Here is a 15,991-nt window from a genome sequence, read left to right as displayed (position 1 = left end):
TATTTCGGTACCCAGCAAAAATCACCAACACTCCAATCAAATGACTATGAAAACTCATAAAGCAGGGAAAATAGACAAAATGAAAAAAACCTCCACACAGCAGAGAAGTCATAACTAGAACATTTTCCTATGGGAAAACCAAACTGTATTTCCTACCAGGAGAGACAATCAGATCAAGGAGAACGTGAACAGCTGTGAGCAGGATTGACATTTCTCCTGAGAGCTCTGGATGTAGGACTTCTGCTTTGTGGTATTTCTCTTGGGGCTTCAAATTCCCAAGTGAAATTTTCCACCTATTTATCACTTGCTTTGTCGACTGAGGAAGAGGGGAGGCATTGATAATTTTGTGTCTGGGGAACTGTGCTGCAAGAGAGGCTGCAGGATGAAGCCTGGGAGGTCACTCCTGCTGGGATCTCTCATTGCTTCACCCACATTTCCACAAGTTTTTTTAACGTTTTGGACTCTCAAGATTTCAAGGAGCCATTTCATCCCAGGCTGGGCCAAGGAGAAATCAGCATTTGCCTGGAGAAAAATTATCTTCTGCTCTTCCTAATACTGTTGCTGGTCCAGAATGCAGTGTGTTGAGGTAGCACAAACCCAGCAACCCTTCTGGTCACACAGGAGTACCTGCCAGTATTTACAGAGCACTTCCCATCTGGTAGATGTGCTAAAGGACCAAAGAATCCTTTCCCAAAATACACAGAAGAAAACAAATCTTTGCAGTTTGCTTTCTCATCAGTTCACTGGGGACAGACCTAGCTCAGAATCAGGGTATTAGATCTGTGCCACACCTTAAGGCCATCCAGTTTGTCACTGATAACTGGGCAAACTGGTAGAGCACACGCACACACACACATGCAATCTGTGTGTCCCTCAACTCCACACAGGAATTTAAATCTTAATTGAACAAGTCAGCTGGGACAAAAAACCACGAAGCAGCCCCCTCATCAGCCTGACTGCACTCAAATAATTAAATTATCTACTTGACAGAAAGCAAACAGAAAAACACACACTGTGCCTCCTGACAGATGGAACCTGAGCAACCTGGTCTGGCTGAAGGTGTCCCAGCCCATGGCAGGGGGATTGGAATGAGAGGCTCCTCAAGGCCCCTTCCAACCCAATCCATTCTGGGACTGCATATTTTGCACCTTTAAGATTTTTCTCCAGCCAAAGTTCCTACACTTCATGTCACACTTCTACGGGTGCTTAAAAACCTGTAGCTTAATTGCTTACTGAAAATTTCAGTTTAGAAGAAACCACCATCATTCTTGATTTACAAAGAAGAGATTAAAATACCAAGAAACAGAGGGATGCACAGAAGGTTACTCAGGAACTGCATGGCAGAACAAAAACCCTAATATTTCTCTGGAGTCCCACTCCGTGGGATTATTCCCCTCTTATGGTAAACTTTTTTCTATATGTTATCTCTGCAGACAGAGGTGTGAAGTACATTTTTATTTATTCACGTGGGAAGAGAAGTGAGATTGTTTCTTTCTTCCCTTCCACAAAGCTGTTATTCTGCTGAAAAGCAGATTTAAGCAGCGCTCCATGGCAAAGAGTCTGAGGGTTACTTTAAACTGGGACACCAAACTCCTCCTTTCCTGCCATCATTTCATGGTGTGTTCAGGGGAGTACTGAAGCGTGACATTGCATCATTAGGTGTAATACAGCCCCTGCAGGGGCTGATTACTGCAATGAGAGCTCATTTTCTTTAACACTGTCTGAGATAAGGAAGGAATAAAATCCCAGGCCAGAAGCATCATGGTAAAAAGGTGGGCGATGTCAGGAATGGGAAAACTGAAGGCACTTTTTGGTACCAGGGGAGGAAAATCCCCTGAATGGAGTGCTGAGCATCCCTGCAATCAAGACTTCCCCCTTCTTTGGGAAGTTTCTCATGCTGCAGAGGCCCTCCTGCATCTTACACAGGGGTGGAGGCAGTTTCCAGCCTGATCCATACCCTGATCTCACCTGATACCCAGAGGCAGGAGCACCAGCACCAGGAGCAAGGCTCAAGTGTCATTTTTAGATGCTCATTTTTAACGTCACAAGCAAAAAATCCTCCTTGCCTTGTTCTGCTCATGTGCTGTCCCTCGAAATATGCCTTTAGGTGACCCCTTTCCATGAGTAACTTCATACAAGGTCTGTTGATCCCAGACCTAATTACCTGCTTTGGAGAATTCAGAGGCTGCCTGTGACAAACAGGGAGTCAAGGCTCTGACCAGCTCTGCTGTCCCCCCTCCCCAGCCAGACCTCCAAAACAAATGAGACTTTGCCCTGCAATGCAAAGCAGTGCCTACAAACCTCTGGAAAAGTTTTGAGCTGGATCTTAGTCTCCAGGTCTCCTGTGAGACACAAGAATGGTAATGCTTTTCTATCTCCAAAGGGTATCACAAGGATATATTAATAAGACTCTTCAAATGGATTCTTGTTTCTTAAATAGGCTCTTCTAGCATTGTGTTAGTAAACAAGAACCCATGATGGATAGCTCTGTGTACAGCCAATCTCCTGGGGGCTCAAGTGAGCTGAAGATAAAGGAATTATTTTCATATTTGATCACGTAAATGTCACTGGATATATTTGCAACAACCCACTCAAATCTTCCTGTAGGTATAGGGAGTCATCTCTGACAATGAGCTTGCAAGATATACTCTAGTGAGGCCTTTATGAGGCCTCTCATTAGAAGTAAAATAATTTACAGCTCCTTCCATTCCCTGCCATTTCATCACATGCTCCTACTCCTGCAGTCTCCCTTGATGACAGGATGGTACAGGGAATACAAAATACTAATGGCAAAGACATGGGTCTGGTGATTTGGTGCAATGATGATAATGAAATTCGCTATTGAACCAGTAAAAGAGCTGCAGCTGAATGCATCCCACTGGTAACCACAACTGTCCTTAAAATTACTTAAAACTCTGCCCCCGCTCCTCCTATTTCATCCAAACAGCTCCTTTCCTTCGCCTGTGTCACTCGCCCAACTGGGTTTTTTTGTTTCTCATCATTGCAACCAACTTCTTGTCAACACCATCTACTTTTTCTTAACGTCTTCTGTCTCGTTCAAAGCCTTTTCAAACGAATTGGATTGTAAAAAGTTATTACACTGAAAGTACCGAGCAGCACAACTACAGCGCACACGACGCGCAGAGCGACGTTAATTATTTACCAGCTCCCCACTTTGATTACATTTCGCACGGTGATGACACTCGGGGGCTTAATAGCTGCATAAAACATTGTGTATGTTCTACGCTGTCCCGGGATAAATCATCCCTGAAAAATTCAGCTCTTGGACACAAAACACTCCGTTTGATTTCCCGGGATTACGACGAGCAGCGGGAGTTCCGCGCCGGCATTTATTCGGAACAACGCCCTACCTTTGAAGAAACACTCCTTGCTGTGGACGATGTAGATCTTCTTCCTCTGCAGGCAGGAGGCTCGGTGCAGCTGGCAGTGGTTCTCGTAGAACCTGCCGTCGGAGCCGCAGACGGGCATGTAGGTGGCCTTGCACTCCTCCAGGCAGCGGCACTCGGGCTGGCGCGTGGCGGGGTCGAGGACGCAGCGGCTGCCGCGCCCGCACGGCTTCTCACAGGGGGCCTGCAGCCCGTCCAGCTCTGGGGAGAGCAGAGACACCGGTGAGAGCCACGTCTGCCCCGACCCAGAGACACCGGTGAGAGCCACGTCTGCCCCGACACACCGCGCTCCCGACGGCCGCAGGACGAGAAATAAATGATCCGGTTTTATTATGAGCAAAATGAATTTAGTGGGAGAACAGAGGGCGATGGGATTTTACTTTTCTTTCATTTCTTTCTTTTCTTTTCTGTCATTTAATTCCAAGGGTTTTAGGCGCCTCGTGGAGGCTGTAAGGTGAAAGGCCCCGTCTGGGCCTGACGCCAAGAAAAACGTTGCAGTCGGGATAGGGAAAAAATATAAAAATGGAAGATATCATAGAATCATAGAATCAGCTGGGTTGGAAGGGACCTCCAAGATCATCAAGTCCAACCCTTGACCAACACCACTGTGGTTCCCAGCCCATGGCACTGATGCCACATCCAGTCTCTTCTTAAAAATCTCCAGGGATGGAGAATCCACCACTTCCCTGGGCAGCCCATTCCAATGGCTGAGCACCCTCTCTGCAAAGAAATTCTTTCTAATATCCAACCTAAACATCCCTTGGCACAACTTGAGATCATGCCCTCTTGTCTTGCTGAGAGTTGCCTGGGAAAAGAGACCAACCCCCCCCGGCTCCCCCCTCCTGTCAGGGAGTTGCAGAGAGTGAGGAGGTCTCCCCTGAGCCTCCTCTTCTCCAGGCTGAACAGCCCCAGCTCCCTCAGCCTCTCCTCACAGCACTTGTGCTCCAGTCCCTTCCCCAGCCTCGTTGCTCTCCTCTGGACCTGCTCCAGCCCCTCCATGTCCTTCCTGAGCTGAGGGCCCAGAGCTGGACACAGCACTCCAGGGGTGGCCTCACCAGCGCTGAGTCCAGGGGAAGAATCACTTCCCTGGACCTGTTGGCCACACTGTTCCTGAGCCAGGCCAGGATCCATTGGCCTTCTTGGCCACCTGGGCACACTCTGGCTCCTGTTCAGCTTCTTGTCAATCCTGGCCACATGGCTGGCCTTTGTGTGCATCATCAATCAATCAGGAGGGAGGGTGACACCCCCTCCCGAATTCAAAAAATTACCTTTTAAGGCAAAATACCTGTTACCTGTTGGATATTTAACATCTCAAGTGACCAAGAGGGTACAAAAAGAGCACATTTTTCAAACCGCGTGCGCTTTTCCAGGCCATGTGACTTGGGACTGCACCCAGCGCTGCAATAAAGGATTTCTTGCTGCAATTTTCCTTGTCCTGCAAGTATTTTGTTGCCGTTTCATAAATTAAAAGCAAGGATTTTTCCGACAAGCAGCAAAGGCTTTGGAGCAGCCAAGCACTGACTGCCCTCTGAGCAGCAGCCCTCAGATCAGTGCTCCCAGACCTCCAGTGCTCACAACACTCAAAGTGCTGCACGAGGATGTGAGGGACGTGTGGCCCTTTGTTCTTTTAGCCCCTCACAAACCCAGAGCCCAGAATAAACCCCCAGGGAGTTACAATCAGAAAGCAGCTCTGCAAACCTGCACTCCTGCAGCCACAAAGTGCCCCGAGTGCCAGCACTCCAGCTCTGCCCACCCTCAGCTCCCACCCTGGGAGCCAGAGGCATCCACCCAGAAGCACAATGTCCCCAAGGCTAAAACACACACAGGTTTCAAGGAGAGCTCAGCAGGCAATTGCTGAGAGCTTTGTAAAAAATAACCCTCCCCAGAAAGACCATCACTGGAGTCAAGGAATGTTACTGGAAAACGCTTCTCACTGTAAAAGCCACCACGAGTCTCTCTCCCTACACTCTGAGTAATGGCACACAGGGAAAAATAACTTTCTACTGCTTTTAAGAATTCACTGGATATGATGTTCTGAATATTGCTGTTTGATACTATTAAAAGGGTAAGGAAGCTGCCCTTGTGCTATAACATTTTTTGCTTATGAAGTTTCCTCACTTAGAGGCTTACACAGAACATCACTATAATTCACACAGGACAGGGCACTTCCAAACAAGCCACTGCTCAGAGCAATAATTAGCATTATACTCAACGAAGAGAGTTTCAGGAAATTAGATTATTCTATGCTAATTGGAGTACCCAGAGTTGAGCATTACAAAGGGATGCTGCAAAAGGCATAATTACAGCAGGAATAAGCACTTCCTAGTGCACAACCTGCTGCCAGGCTTGCACAGCCTTCCAACAGCCACAGACTCTGGCTGCATCTGCACCAGGGACTCAGTTTGGACCAGCAAGATGGTTTGGAAGCAAATCTCTGTTCCCTAAAAGTACCACATGCAGATTTGGCTCTTGGCGAGGTTTTTGGTGGGCAGCAGCTTTCAGAGGATGCTCAGGTGGAAGCACTGCCCCAGATGAGCTCCAGCATCCAATGGGACACATCCTGCAGCCCCTGGAGCACCACAACATCCTCTCAAGTGCACCCAGGGCTCTTGCCTTCAAAGATTTTTCAAGTAGCCAAACAATTGAGTGTCAGAGCACAGACCAGAGCTCGTCCAAAGCCCCCCAGTCACGTGTAACAGAGATGTGAGGAGACCAGCACCAGCTACTTCACCCTACCAATCAGTTTTTATCATGCTAAATTCCCTGCTAACACCAAAACAGCCCCTGCCTTGCCCAGCATTTCGTGCCAAAATGCCCCAGTGTTGAAGGTCCATTTCATCTCCTCATGATCAAGGGGTTAAAGCACGTGCACAAAGTTCCTAACAAAACCTCATTTCTTCTGGTCCCCATTAAGCCTTTGTTTTTATCACTGTAAATCTGAAAGGGAAAAAAGTCTGTTATTGGAGGATTAACTATTTGACTCAATAACTCATTAAAATTCCTCCAACTTGGCAAGCTGAGAAATATTGACTTTTCCTGACTTGTAATAAACTAGAAGGTCAAAGCATCTCTGAGCAGTGCAAAAAGTACGGCCCCTGGAAGGAGTGTCTGACTCTTCTTTCCTTACTTCACTAATTGTTTCAGAATTTTTGCAAATTATCCTCAGAAATGCAAATTTTGGGACCTCGGGGAGACCTCACTGTCAAGGCCATATGATTTATAGTGCCTGCTGTAAATCAGAGCAGCACAAAGGATGAGGGCTCCAGGAAGCTCTGGCCAAGCACCCTCCTCCTTCTGGTGGCAGGACCTGCATCTGCACAGCACTTGGCTTCTCCATCACAATGGGCCTCAAAAGACACGTTTTGGAGACTGCTGTTGATATGAAGGGTATTTAAAAATCAAGATTCAAGAGCTATTATTGTCTGTATAAATGTAATTCAGCTACAACTACAGCAAAGCCCTTCCTGGGCTGTCTTGATCGCTCCAAATTGATCTCTCAGAGCTCACACCAGCCAAGGACTGCCCTGTGCATCCCACTGAAGGTTATTTCTGCCTCCTCCTTCGAGGTGGGCTGCTCTGATTTACTGCACCAGGTCACATCTGGGCAGCTCACAGCTGCACCCTGCCCCAACAGCAGCAAAAACCCTCTTAAGAGCCTCAAGTATTTTTGGTATTTTGATTTTTAATATAAAATTGGCATTATTGAAGACCAATGCTGTTCTTATCAGAAAGGAATTTTGGAGTTTTTTAATGATACAGCCAAGATTTGGTTAAGCACCAGCTTATAAAAAAAAAGATAAAATACTTAATCTTTCCTCCATCCACGGAGAAACCCTAGAAAGCCTGGCTACATTTGTGCCTCATTCACTCTGTTCACAGTTTAATTTATTCTGTGTTCCCAGATGGACAACTCCTGGTTAAACACAGCTTAGTGTGGTAAGGGCGAGGCAAACAGCCAGAAAGGAAGGATTCAAGTGTTTGGGAATCCTGATCCAAGTCCTCTGAAATCTGTGTCTGCGAGCAGAGTGTGAACAGGGGATGCCTTTACCAGAATCTCATGCTGTTGACAGCAGCTCTTTAATTCAATTATTATTTGCATAATCCCTTGAAGAACTAAAGCTGCCCACAAGCACCCTGAGCTGTGGTGAGAGAGCCCAGGACAGTGCAGGGTGTGAGACAGGACTGAGCAGTGGGAACAGAGAGCAGAGGAGGGATTGGAGTGTAAAAGCTTTGCTGTCTTTATCCAGGTTTTATCTGGAGCAGCCCCACACGCCATGGAAAGGGACTCTGAATGTGGAGCCCTGGGCAGGACACTGCTGTGTAGTGAAACAATGCCTTCCACTGCTTTTTTTGGCCACATTATTAAAAGTGACTGAATTCCCTGCTCTTACAAGGATTATTAAAAACAGAAATGGGAAGGGTAATCAAGTGAAACTACAACGAACTGCTCCCAGTATTTATGAGCCTCACTGCACTGCATGGAAAAGGCATAATTTATTCAATTTATTAGTTGCAAAGAAAGTAATTTACTTAGGGTAAAAATTTATCATCTTGCAATACAAGCCACTTTTCAACGCTAATGAAGTTTACTCAACGTGGCCAGAGTCTGAGGTGTTATATTGTACTGGAGGCAGAAAGATGGGGAGAGGAAGCCCAGTTTCATTTTCACACACTCATGAACACACTTGACTTCTCAAATTGGTTCCTGGTTGCCCCTGAGAAATTTGGAATTCCAGTGGAAAACCCAGAGCTTGGTGCAGGCAGAAAATACCCGAGGTCAGGAATTCCACAGGGCTGGTTAACAGGCTGCCTGCATCTCAAAGCAGGACTTAAATCACAAAATTAAGATGTTCCTGCCACAGTGGAGAACATTAATTCATAAAGACAGAGACCTCATCTACCTTTCACACACCACTAAATATGTTACACATCAGACTGAGGCTCAAGTGCCTTTTTTTTTCTCCACTCCCAAATGCAATCCTATTCCTTACTTCAGCAAAACTCCCAAGGAGTTCAAAGGAAGGTTGGGTTCAGGACAAGCTTCAATTAGGAGGAACCAGACAAACCCATCACAGACACTAAAACCAAAACCAGCTCTGTCATATCACTACTCGGAAAAAGTGGCTCATACACAGCAGAAATGCAAATTACTACATTTACATGTAAAAAGGGAGTTTGCCCTCAAGTAAGTGAGCTCCAGCAGGCAGCTGGACATCCAGGTTTATTGCTGGGCTTCCAGGGTTATTGCTGAAGGAAAAAGTTTAGATGTTATCTCAGGCTGGAGCCAAAACTAGAAATTTTAATTATACAGATTATAACTGAAACTGGATGCTTTTAAACCAAGTCCTTCCAAGGCAAGGCTGCACCTTGCAAATGGTGTTTTAAAACAAAAATAAAATCAAACCCTCTGTGACATGATAAAAATATTCAGTCTCTAAACTTATTTTACTTCCATGAGGTAAAAGGGTGATGTAAGAGGTCAAAAGCTATTCATCCAACATCTCTACAACGTTTTTTTCCTTTCCCATATGAAACAATTTTCTATGGTCCAAAATCCTTTGTTACAAGCCTTTGTTGGTATAATTTATTTATTTTCATAAAGCAGAAATGGTGACTTGTCCTGGAGACTAATACAGAGAGTAAGATGTGCTCCAAGCATCTGATTTGCTATAAATTCCAACTATTTTCTTTCAAGGTCCAGGAGACAACTCTGTGTGTGTGTGTGTGCACACCTTGGAGCAGAATGGAGAGGGACACATCAGCCTTGGAAGAGGAGGATGAAAAAAATCAATCATTCCCACCAATTTAGATGCTCTACATTAAACAAAAGGCAGGATGAGGTGGAAGCCTCCTCAGAACAAAAACCAGCAAGATGTCCCAGACAGTCACATTGTTTCAGGAGGACTCGTGCAGAGCTGAAAAATCAGAATCAACACCAAAAGAAAGGGAAAATATACTCAGGAAAGGAAGGTTGTGAGAAATAGTTACTCTGAGAACACCAGCATGAAGAGAACTGCTTAATCTGTGTCTGCAGTTTAATATCAAACAAAACCAAACTGTAATTGCTCAGCAGAAGGTCCCTAACAGTGAGCAGTTATTCTGCAAACAACACCAAGGAAGCACTCAATATTACAGGGACGTTTTCTGTATCTGTTTTTACATCTGAAAACGGGGATTAATGTTTCTTTCTGTATCTGCCAGAACTCTGAAACCCATTAGGGGTCATACCATGAAAAGGCATTTGAAAATCACAAGCAACTATGCTATTCTGAGTGTAATTAGCCTAATTTTGTCCCATTTCAAATCCATTTAACCACTGTGAGATCAAAAGCTTCATCAGATATTATTTTTGGATGGTATTGTGGTCTGTGAGGGTACTAAGAGGAAAAAAAGAGACAAAAGACACATATAGATCAAAAGATCCAGACTATGTAAAGCATACACAGAGATTACTGCAGTAGAAACACCAACCCAGACATGAGCCCATATATATTTAGAGCCTTGCCATGAAACCCTTACCATGCACAATTTGCTTGATTTTTCTCCTCTTGAAAGAGCAACTAAAGAGGCAATTCATAAAATGTCTCTTTATTAAATGTTTATCTAAAGTTATCTGTGAGAGGTGCTGCACATTGAAGGCAATTTGACTGCATTACTCCTGTGCAGCCAGAACAGGCACAAACCCAAATCTGTGCAGTTCCCCCTTGGCATCACACCCCAGCCTGTGTCTGTGAACTGTCTAGCAGGTCCCACAACCAGCCAGCCAAGAAACAGCACCATGTCAGCAGAAGATAAATGTATTTCCTGCATGGACCAAAAGGATTAAGTGTTCAGGGCCAGTTTGGAGAGGGCTTGGAGCAACCTGCTCTAGTGGAAGGTGTCCCTGGTCGTGGCAGGGGGTGGGACTGGATGAGCTTTAAGGTCCCTCCCCACCCAAAGCATTCCATGATTCTGTGATTTAATTCCATGTTTCCCACATTTCCAGTGCTGGGAGCAGCCCAGCAGCAACGTGCAGATGCACAGCCATGTGTGCACATCTTGATCGTGGTTTTAATAGTATTCCACAGCCCCCAAAATGCTGAAACTTTACAGTCTCAGATCTGGAGGGAACAGATCACATTAATACTTTGGCAAAACTCTGTATCAGAAGGATTGGCTCTTCTGAAGGAAGGCAGTGAAGTTCCCATAAGGTCACTGCTCAAAATCAGCCTGGTTGCCTTTAATCTTGCTCATGAATCCTCTGCCTGCCCCATTTCTTCACTCCTACTCTCAGCACCAGCCTTGCTCCCCCCTTCCTTGTTTTCTGTGGGCTTTTATCCTTTGTGTCATGTCTCTTTCTGCTGCTCCTTCAATGAAATTCTTGTGGCAGAGACTACGGGGAGATTGGAATCCAATAATAAAATAACTATGGATGACTCGCCTGGTTTTGTGTTGATCCTCCCATTACGTTACCAGTGGAGCTGCTGGAGGGAAGCTGAGCAGGCTGGATTCTCCCAGCTGTCTGCATTATTAACCTTCAACTCTGCCCATGCACTCTGCCTTTTGCTTGCTCTCCTTTCCCCCCTCAGGATGCTCAACCTCCCCTGGCTCCTCCACCCTCGCCATGAACCGAGACCTTCCCACAAAACTCCTCAGCACAAGTCTCTCACTTCCACCAATTATTTTTCAACATCTGATCCCAAAATTTGCACAGTTTTACCCTCCCTTTGATCATTTCTACCTGGAGGAGGGCAAAATGCATAAACCAGGTGCACTGGGACGTGCTGCAGTGGCAGGGGACCCGCACGGCCACCACCTCTCACACGGGTGTCAAAGCATCCCTCAGTATTAACAGTGGTTCAAAAACAAAAGACACCCAGTTCCCATCTGAGGAGCATTCTACAGCCTCACAGAAATCTCTTCTTTTTCTATTTTTCGACTCATTACTTTGTAATAAGACCATTTATCAGAAAATACATCCATTTGTTTATTGTACGCCCATTTTCCCCTTACACACAAACACAATGTTATTTCAGACTGGAGAGAAAGATGTTTTCAGTCTCCTATTTATTTTCTCATTCAGACATCAGTTTCTAAGGCTCACTGAGGAGAGAGAACAGAAACAGAAAGCAGCTCATCATTGTGTTCGTCTCCAAAAAAAAAAAAAAAAAAGAATGTTATTCTGATTATTTATTTTTGGTTGGACGAGGAACAGATAACAAGCTTTTATAATTAATATTCACTTGGTTTCCTTATTACATTATTCTTGCATTTAGCTCTTCGTAAAAAAAAACCAGAAGAAAGGATGGGACACAGAAGAAAGGATGATACTATAAATCAGTTTTCACAGAATCACAGAATGATTTGGGTCGAAAGGGACCTTAAAGATCATCTCATTCCACCCCCTGCCATGGGCAGGGACACCTTCCACTGGACACCTTCCTCCAAGCCCTGTCTACCCTGGCCTGGAACACTTCCAGGGATGGGGGGAACATCCCTGGCAGCAGGTCCAGGACTGCATCCCACAACTTCAAATACTTCATTATTTGAAAACCCACCCAGCTTTTGGAGCCCAAAGGGAAGGTTTCTAAATGAGCTGATTGCTACAAAACAAAATTGAAAACAAACAAACAAACAAACAAATGAAAACCCCAACAGGACTGCCTTTAAAAATTTTTAAGAGCAGGATGTGTCTTTAAAATATTCTTTTTATGCATCAAGCAGTGCTTGTCAGATAAGGTTCATAAAAACTCGGGAACAAAGCAGGTTTAGTTTACAATGATAACAAACTCAGCACCTCTGAGGGTGTTCTCAGGTCGCTGCTCAAACCCACCCGTGGAGCACGAGCTGGGTCAGATGTTCATGGCCAGGCACAGCAAGTCCTTTTCAACTGCAGTGTTACCAACACATATAAAACAACCCCACAACATCCCCCCCAAATCCCTGACCCCAGGCCTGCCCCAGCAGCTCCCCTGTTTGGCACAGGCAGTGCCCGGAGCTGGAACTCAGAGCTGGGCAGTGTGAGAGAGCACCAAATGCTCCGGGAGCTCAAAACCAGACTGAAACATCTCCACAGCCCAACACAGATCAATATCCATTTGCAATCCCCTTTCCCATTCTCTGTTATCTTTAATGAATTCCCCATTCCAAGACTGAGAAATAAGGAGAAACACTATTTTTGAAGCAACGCCGTGCAGGCCTTCTGCACCCTGTGCTAAGTTTGTAATTCTCCACTGGTCTGGTTGGCTATTTGTTGGCTCATCCAGGGCACCAGGATACTCCAGCACACCCATATTTTGTGGGCACTTAACTCCATCTGGGGCCAATGTTAACACACAGAAACCTCCATCTCCCACAGGACAAACCCCCTGAGCCTGGCAGCAAATGCACCCCAGAGCCATCAGCCACAGTGAATTCCCAGCCTTTGGAGGCTCTGTCCCTATTTCTCACCCCCTTCCTGAGGATTTCACTTCTGCATCAATAAAGGAAATGACTCTCACTGTGATGGAAGATTTTTCTCCCCTGACTATCAGATTTCAAGATCTCTCCCTACTCCCGAGGTAAATACCACCAGTACACCTCCACCTCTCTTCCCAGTCCTGCCACATCAGCCCAACTGGCACCCAGCAGTGTTAAGTATATGCACCGACATCTCAAACTGCTAAATTCAACAAAAAGACATCTTTTTTATCCCCACTTACCCTCCAGCAGTTACTTCTCCCCGTGCTCTCCTACAAAGGAGGGCGGCAGAATTAATGCCATTTCTCCTGCATTACAAACCTTTTACTCCCTCTGTATTTGCTCCGTGCTGAAGGAAGCATTTTAAAGTGCATTTACCTGATGGAAGAGTTATAGGCTACTGAAAGGATAACGCAGGAGGATGAAAAAACCTACTAAAAAGCTATTTTGAAAGTGAAAAGCCTTTAAACTTCACATAATGTTAAAACTGGCTCGGAGGGTATCGGTGCAGAAATGGAGCATTAGCACCAAAATGCTAACATTAGCTGCCTTTTTTTTTATTGTTATTCTGAGGAGTAGAATATATCACCAGTTTCTCAGGTTGACACAATCTAAAAAGAAAAATTTAGAAGAAGTGAAAAACAGATGAAAATCTGTAGCTAATTAAGGGTTCCTGCAGTGGCTGTATTTTTGTTTCAAATAGTTTTAATTTAATCTGAATTTTCCTAATCTGTACAGATGGGCGTCTGGTTCAGGAAATTGCCTTTTTTTGGGGGGGAAATGAGCTTTTTCCCCCTCTGTGGCATCAGTGCTGGGCCACAGCCATGCAGAGAGTCCATCCAGGACTGATCCAGCAGCCTCCAACTCTGGGTGTGGGAGCACTCCTCACTCATCCACACAGGAGAGCTGGCTCTGAAAGGGTGGATGGAAAATAACAGGACATGTATTCACTCCCTTCCCTTTGAAAGTGCTCTGTACACAGAATAAAACCAAGCAACCACTGATCAAATCAACAGAACACTGTTTCCCTTCGAATACAAAGACACCAAATGAAAACAAGAGGGTCACATTTAATAGCAGAAGAGGAAAAGCTTGGGATAAAAAAGCAGGAATAAGCAGCAATCATCAGTCATCAACATCAGAGTATACTGGGCAAAGGCAGAATTATGGGGTTTTTTTATTCTTCTGAGAAAGGGAGTGGAACAAAATGCATTTGGGTGCAGGGATGTGGCACACGTTGGGCTGATCCACACGGACACAGCACAGCTACAAGAGAGGAGCACAAGGTGTGCACAGGTACCTGCCAAGGCAGCAGCTGCATCTGAACACAGGTCAGATGAGTGCCAGGAAAGCCCCAGAAAACCAGTGTCACCAGTTTAAAGCAGAGACATGAGATGTGTTTACACCCTGTAGCTTTTGCCCTGGTCCACCCTTGTCCCACTCCCTTGGAATTGGGGCTGGGGGCTTTTTGAGACCACTTCTTCATCATCTTCATCTTCTTCAGAGCACAAAGGGTACATGGTCACCCAGTTCTTGACTGTACTTTTGCAGTTCAGGCCAAGGCACAAGTGTTCTTAAACAAAATAGGCCTACTCTTAAAGAGAGACTAAACATCTTCTACTGGAATTCAGGGGATATTGATATGGGAGCATGGAATGGGGTATGTAGGGGTTGAGGAATGTGTAAACCACTGTGCTAAAGGGTAGAGGAATAAGGGCTGCTGCTTCTAAAATCTACTTTTACTACTTAACTACTTATAAAGCTGATAAAAATTAGAAAACCCAAAACAACTGGAAGAATCTTAAGGCATCACCTGCGAGCGGCTCCGTCGGATCGACCCCAGCTCAAACCTCCTGCAGCCCATCCAGAACCCGAGAACACACCCAGCAGCCAAATTCCAGCTGCTGCTTTGTGCTCACGGCAAATAGGATTACTGGCAGCAGTGAAAATGAAGTCCTCTGCTGAACAACACACTGGGGATGGCAGCTGCTTTCCAGCCTTGGACTGCAAATACCACCTTGCCAAAGCTTTCTGTGCTAATGGGGCCTATTTTCTCTACAGGAAAGGAAAAGGCAGGAGAAAATTCAATTTTTATGCTTCCGAGCCTGCTATTGATGTGCATGTGTTCAACTGCTCCTGTTCCCATTAACACCCAGCATGGGAGATTCAAACAACTTCAGGGGCTGCTACGAGCTGGGGTTGTCCAGCAGACAGAGCAAATGTTTAAAAAAACCCCAAACAACAACAACAACAAAAAAATAAAAACAACAACAAAAAAAAATCAACAAAAAAGTGTAATTTTATTTTTAACATTTTCTGCACTAAATAATGCAGCACGGCACTGACTTAAAAACCTGCACTTCTTAATGGAAATATTTGTCTCCCCCTAAAGCACAAACCAGAGCTGGCAGCTATTCGTGTTCATAACCCTCACCAAAGGGAGCTGCATGTGCAGAGCAGGTCCTACAGGGATCCCAGAGGGTGATTTACTGACTCCAACACGACCTGCAGGCACTAAATTCAGGTTACTTCAGGTTACTCAGGTGGAAGAACATGCACAGTGCCCATTTTGGGGGGGAAAAGGTCTGAAACTTTCAATAAAACAAAAAAAAAACCCAAAACCAAACACAAACCCTTGGGTCTCACTGTGAAATGGAGTGAATGACCAGCCAGAAAGGAGGGGAGAGGGGGAAAAAGGGAAAATGAGAAAAAGGGCAAATTCCTCTCAGTGTGATGGCAGGAGCCATCCTGAACCACAGTCAAGTCTCCCAAAAGTTCCCATTAAAGTCATAATTGCCTCAACAGTGCCTATTTCGGTAGGTAAAACATAGTAAAAAATTCAAGATTACAGCATCTCCTCCCAAGTAAATGCCTCTCCATTAGAAACAGGGCTCAGATTCTCAGGAATGGAGCTTAGAGGAGAGGGGAAAGACCATTTTTCTGGTATTTTTTATGTGGTAATGTTGATCAGTAAGGAAAAGGTGACCCCTTGGGACAGGGGCTTGGTGGCCCTGAGCTGGCAAAGGCAGCTTTGTGGGTTCCAAAAACTACTTTGGAGCTTCTGGGCTCTAAAAGCCATCCAAGGCTTCCTCCCACTGGATTTGCTACATTTGTACTGGCAATTCAAATTGATTTTATAGTGAAAT

General features: G+C 45.3%; 1 protein-coding gene across 4 annotated transcripts in view; it reads right to left on the bottom strand.

The window, feature by feature from the left end:
- Positions 1 to 15,991, bottom strand: part of FSTL4 (follistatin like 4) — a 199,137-nt gene that overhangs the window by 134,214 nt on the left and 48,932 nt on the right. For 3 of the 4 annotated variants that reach the window (XM_027682757.1, XM_027682759.1, XM_027682758.1), the window contains exon 4: positions 3,372 to 3,608. The exons of the other annotated variant lie outside the window; for it this stretch is intronic. In XM_027682757.1, the coding sequence (XP_027538558.1) occupies positions 3,372 to 3,608 (237 nt within the window). The remainder of the gene's footprint in view (positions 1 to 3,371; positions 3,609 to 15,991) is intronic. 4 annotated transcript variants of the gene reach the window in all.

The sequence above is a fragment of the Neopelma chrysocephalum genome, unplaced genomic scaffold (assembly GCF_003984885.1).
Source record: "Neopelma chrysocephalum unplaced genomic scaffold, ASM398488v2 Primary Assembly neopelma1_63, whole genome shotgun sequence".
NCBI classification, from domain to species: Eukaryota; Metazoa; Chordata; class Aves; order Passeriformes; family Pipridae; genus Neopelma; species Neopelma chrysocephalum.
Note: the sequence above shows the minus strand (reverse complement) of the source record. Positions and strands in the feature narration are given on the sequence as shown.